Raw genomic sequence first — 4,067 nt, 5'->3', positions numbered from 1 at the left:
AATAATAGTGCTTTGTGTATTGGTTTTTGCAAGGAAAGTTAAGTTATTTCAACTTGAACAACACATGGTCTGAAATGTTATTTTCTTCATAAAATTAACTTAGACATGAGCAACCTGACAGCTGCAAAATAATTGGACTGCAAAGGTTAATACTTTGAAGGCAGAGAGAGTGATAGGGCCCCAACATTATCAGCTTCCTGTGTTGGTTCCTCTTAGTGCCAAATCAGTCCCATTTAAAGGAAGCTCCAGTGAGAGTCACAGTCCATCTTGGGAGCTCAGCTGCTCTGCTCAGAACTCAATGAAGCTGCAGGAGACGCCACACAAACCGGCAGAGGGGAACCGCCCTGTAGGTGAGGGGCTTTAGGTCATGTGATCAGGGATCGTATTTCTTGGAATCCAAACTCTGTGGATTCATTCTTTGCTTTTCAAGGGTTGTGGGTTCAATCCCCAGGTGGGGGCACTGCTGTTGTACCCGTGTGCAAGGTACTTTACCTATATTGCTCCAGTAAATGCCCAGCTGTAAAAATAATATGATATGTTGTAACAATTGTAAGACACCCTGGATAAGGGTGTCTGCTAAGAAATTGGATAATATTGTGATTTTTCCATAAGTCACTGTTTTGTTGCTTTGTTTCCTTGAAGAAGTCTTCCCCCATGAATGTAGGAGCGCTGAAGTGACAGGGGGATCTTCAGGTTCCTCAGCCCAGACCAGAGAAGGAGGCGAGATGTATCTGTACCGGGTGAAGATGATCTCGCTGGCCGTTCTCTGTATCCTACTGGGCACTTATGTGATGTTTCTGAAATACCACAGTGAGTATGTCTTAAAGAGCAAATAGCAGAGTCCCAAAACATGTTCAGTTCAGTTTAGGGTTCAGCTCATCTTCTTCAATTCCACTTCCTAGTGGATTGAATCTGCTTTATTGCAATTCCCAATCTGTTTCGTGTATCTGTTGCTTCTTACTAACAATTCCAACATTGGAAATTAAAACTTCTGTTGATTTTTCTCTTTCATTCAGAAAGAGAATTAAGAATCCAGTACACACACTCTCAGCATTGCATCCTGTGTGGTACAGAGAAAGAGAATTGGGCCAGTTGTGTGTCATTGTGAAGGGGTGCAGATGTATTTTATCTGTTTTTGCTGCACGTTCTTAAATAGAGGAGAAAAACAGTGTACTGGAATCTGAGAACAGGAACCTGTCTGAGACTCTCGCTGCTCTGAGAAAAAATGAAGGCAAGGACAATAATTGAAAGCCTAGCCCTGCTCTTACAACACTGTCTTGTATCTGTATAGACTAATAAATGTACTGTTAGTACTATATGGTTATTTCTATACAGTTGGCAGCAGTGTGCCCAGAACATTAGAAAGGCACACATTGAGGCGCGTCACACATCACCAATTCAAAGCTGGAATCAACCCACAGATATCATTATCTGCTCTTTGTCTATTTTTGTGTGTTGAGTTTCCAGTCCTGACACCTCTGGCCTAATTAACCCTGCTATTTGTACTGTTATTGTAACGACACTCTCGTCTGATTTCTCAGATCTTCATACCAGAGACTGTAAAGTCTGTCCTGTGGACTGGGAGATCAACGGTGGAAAGTGCTACTTCTTCTCCACTGATGAAAAGAACTGGGATGAGAGTCGTGATGACTGTGTCAGAAGGGGTGGACACTTGGCCATTATAGGCACTGAGGAGGAGCAGGTATGGGAATTAAAGCATTCCTTCTCCAGTACTGCAGCTCACAGAGTTTAACAGCCACAGTGACATTTGCACACCAGCTTCTCCTGTAAGAGTGTGAGCAAGTTGAGAGATATGATCCTTGGAATCTAGTACACAGGGATGTCTGAATATCATGGAACTTCTAAACTATTCAAAGGAAAGCAAGCCAGAGAGATGAGCCAGACGGCTTCCTTTTGTGTGAGGGATCTCTTAAGTTCTCAAGTACAGCAGTGTGGTGATTTAACTGACACTGTGGAAATTAAAGCCATGTGTCCATACATTAGGACATAATTATTCAAGACAATTGTTCTGTTTTCCATGTTTGATCTATCCAATTGTAAATTGGAATCTGTAAAATGTATTTTGAATTGCTATGTTTTAGCTAAGTTGAACTTGTAATGATTGATGCCTTGTACTTCTCTGTATTTTTGCACTTATGTTGTAAGTCGCCCTGGGTAAGGGCGTCTGCCAAGAAATACAAATAATAATAATAATAATAATAATAATAATAATAATAATAATAATAATAATAATAATAATATTCAGCAGTTAACATTTAAGTTGTTTGTACTTAGTGGAGAAACTTCAGTGGAGAAAAGATTAACAGACTGTCTTCTGCTCAGATATTCATTACAATCCGAATGAATGGTTGCAAGGATGTGGGGGAAAAGAAATACTGGATTGGACTGACTGATGAGGCTGCTGAAGGAGTCTGGCGCTGGGTGGACAACACACCTCTCAGGGATCTCAAGTAATAACTTACATGTATATGTTTGCGTGTTCGTGTGTGTACAGATATATATGAAGAGCCACGTGCAGAAGGTCTGTGTCCCAGTCTTCACACTGAGTTAGTGCTGGAACCTCTGTGTCTGTCATCTGAGCTTTCATTTCTCGTTTTAATTTAATCAGCAAAATAGTCACAGTTCATTGGGCAGATCTTTCCTTTTTGCCCCCAATGGCATCAGTGTTGCAAGTTTGGCTCAGCTGCAGAATCAAACCCAGATTAAATTATTCTATTTCAATCTGGTTGACATGTTATTCAATGATAGAGCTCTTTTTAATAAAATAAACATTTTAAAATTATTATTATTGTCATCATCATTATTATAACTTTTAGCAGAGGTATAAAGTCATAACTATCTACACGTGTAGGTGTATGTATACATACATATATATGTTACATTTTTAACACAAATGTCAGAATATGAATATGGATTGTTGAGCGGGGGGGCGTCCAGCTCAATCCATGTGAAGCCTGTTACAGACAGTCTGAAAAGTCAGAAAGTAGTATATATCCTTCCTTGCCAATCCTATGTTTCCACAACATAGCTTATTTCATTTTGATGTAAACAGTTGTATCTCATGAGAGCACAGACATTTCCACATGATGGTTTTGGATGTATTCATTTATTGCTAATATATAAATATGCAGAGGTCATGATTGCTGCTTTATTTCATAGCTGGTCTTTCTCTTCTCTGTTCAGATTCTGGGGCACGAAACAGACAGGTAGAGAAGAGCCTGATAACTGGACAGGAGACAATCCTTTAGGGGAGAACTGTGCATGTATGAATACATTCATTTGGTTTGATGACTCTTGCACCAAAGCTTACAAACGAATCTGTGAAACAAGAGCACTGGAAAAACCCAAATAACAGGAAGCAATACATTTTTATTTTTTTAATAGCAGTGTTTTAAACTGTTTTAAGCACACAGTCACTCCAGTCAGAATAAGTATTTTAGAAATCCAGTGTTTCGATGTTTGCTTTGCTTGATTCTGTGGACCTTTCTTGTACCTCCACCACCGGAACCCAAGACTCTCTCTCCACTTATTGTGTCCGGCTTTTACAGAGTGGTGTAATTTGTTGTAGGTCCACATCGCATTCATCATTTAAAACAATAATAAAAGAGTATTGACAGGAACTGGTCTGAAAGAAAACCTTTATTAATTCAGCTATGTGGTTTAGTTGTGCTGCATCTACTGTCTCTGAATGCTAATGGCAGGGTCATCTTTAGAAATGAGAAAAACTGTTTCAGTAGTTTACAACCCCAATTTAGCATTCCTGTGAATGATTGGATATATGAAGCACTTGGCTTTACTCACTTGACTGAGGAGAACGACAGCCTGGCAGAATGGACCAAATCTAAAAACGGCCATGGACTTTAACCCAGACTGGCCCACCACAACCAGCCCGCGGACACTGCAACGCTCCGCCCTGCCCTGCTGATGGTGAAATAATGGCAAAGCACCACATGCGCTAGTCCACGACGAGGGTCAGGGTACCTTCCCCAGATCTTTTTTTTCCCCCAAGTGGAGCCCTGAAATGCACGAGTCCTTTCGAAGTGGAA

General features: G+C 40.4%; 1 protein-coding gene across 1 annotated transcript; it reads left to right on the top strand.

The window, feature by feature from the left end:
* The first annotated feature begins 253 nt into the window (after positions 1-253).
* Positions 254-3,588, top strand: LOC136753714 (CD209 antigen-like protein C). Its single transcript, XM_066710047.1, has 5 exons — positions 254-350; positions 643-810; positions 1,542-1,702; positions 2,344-2,471; positions 3,205-3,588. Exons 1-5 carry the CDS (start codon positions 299-301, stop codon positions 3,371-3,373), a joined length of 678 nt encoding a protein of 225 aa, XP_066566144.1. The 5' UTR covers positions 254-298; the 3' UTR covers positions 3,374-3,588.
* The last annotated feature ends 479 nt before the right edge of the window (positions 3,589-4,067 follow it).

Source organism: Amia ocellicauda, chromosome 7, assembly GCF_036373705.1.
Source record: "Amia ocellicauda isolate fAmiCal2 chromosome 7, fAmiCal2.hap1, whole genome shotgun sequence".
NCBI classification, from domain to species: Eukaryota; Metazoa; Chordata; class Actinopteri; order Amiiformes; family Amiidae; genus Amia; species Amia ocellicauda.
This window is presented reverse-complemented; position numbering and strand designations above follow the sequence as displayed.

Coding starts and splice junctions, on each gene's coding strand:
- LOC136753714 (XM_066710047.1), top strand. CDS start 299: ATGAAGCTGCAGGAGACGCCACACAAACCGGCAGAGGGGAACCGCCCT. Junction 811..1,541: donor GATGTTTCTGAAATACCACA/GTGAGTATGTCT, acceptor CTGATTTCTCAG/ATCTTCATACCAGAGACTGT. Junction 2,472..3,204: donor ACACCTCTCAGGGATCTCAA/GTAATAACTTAC, acceptor TTCTCTGTTCAG/ATTCTGGGGCACGAAACAGA.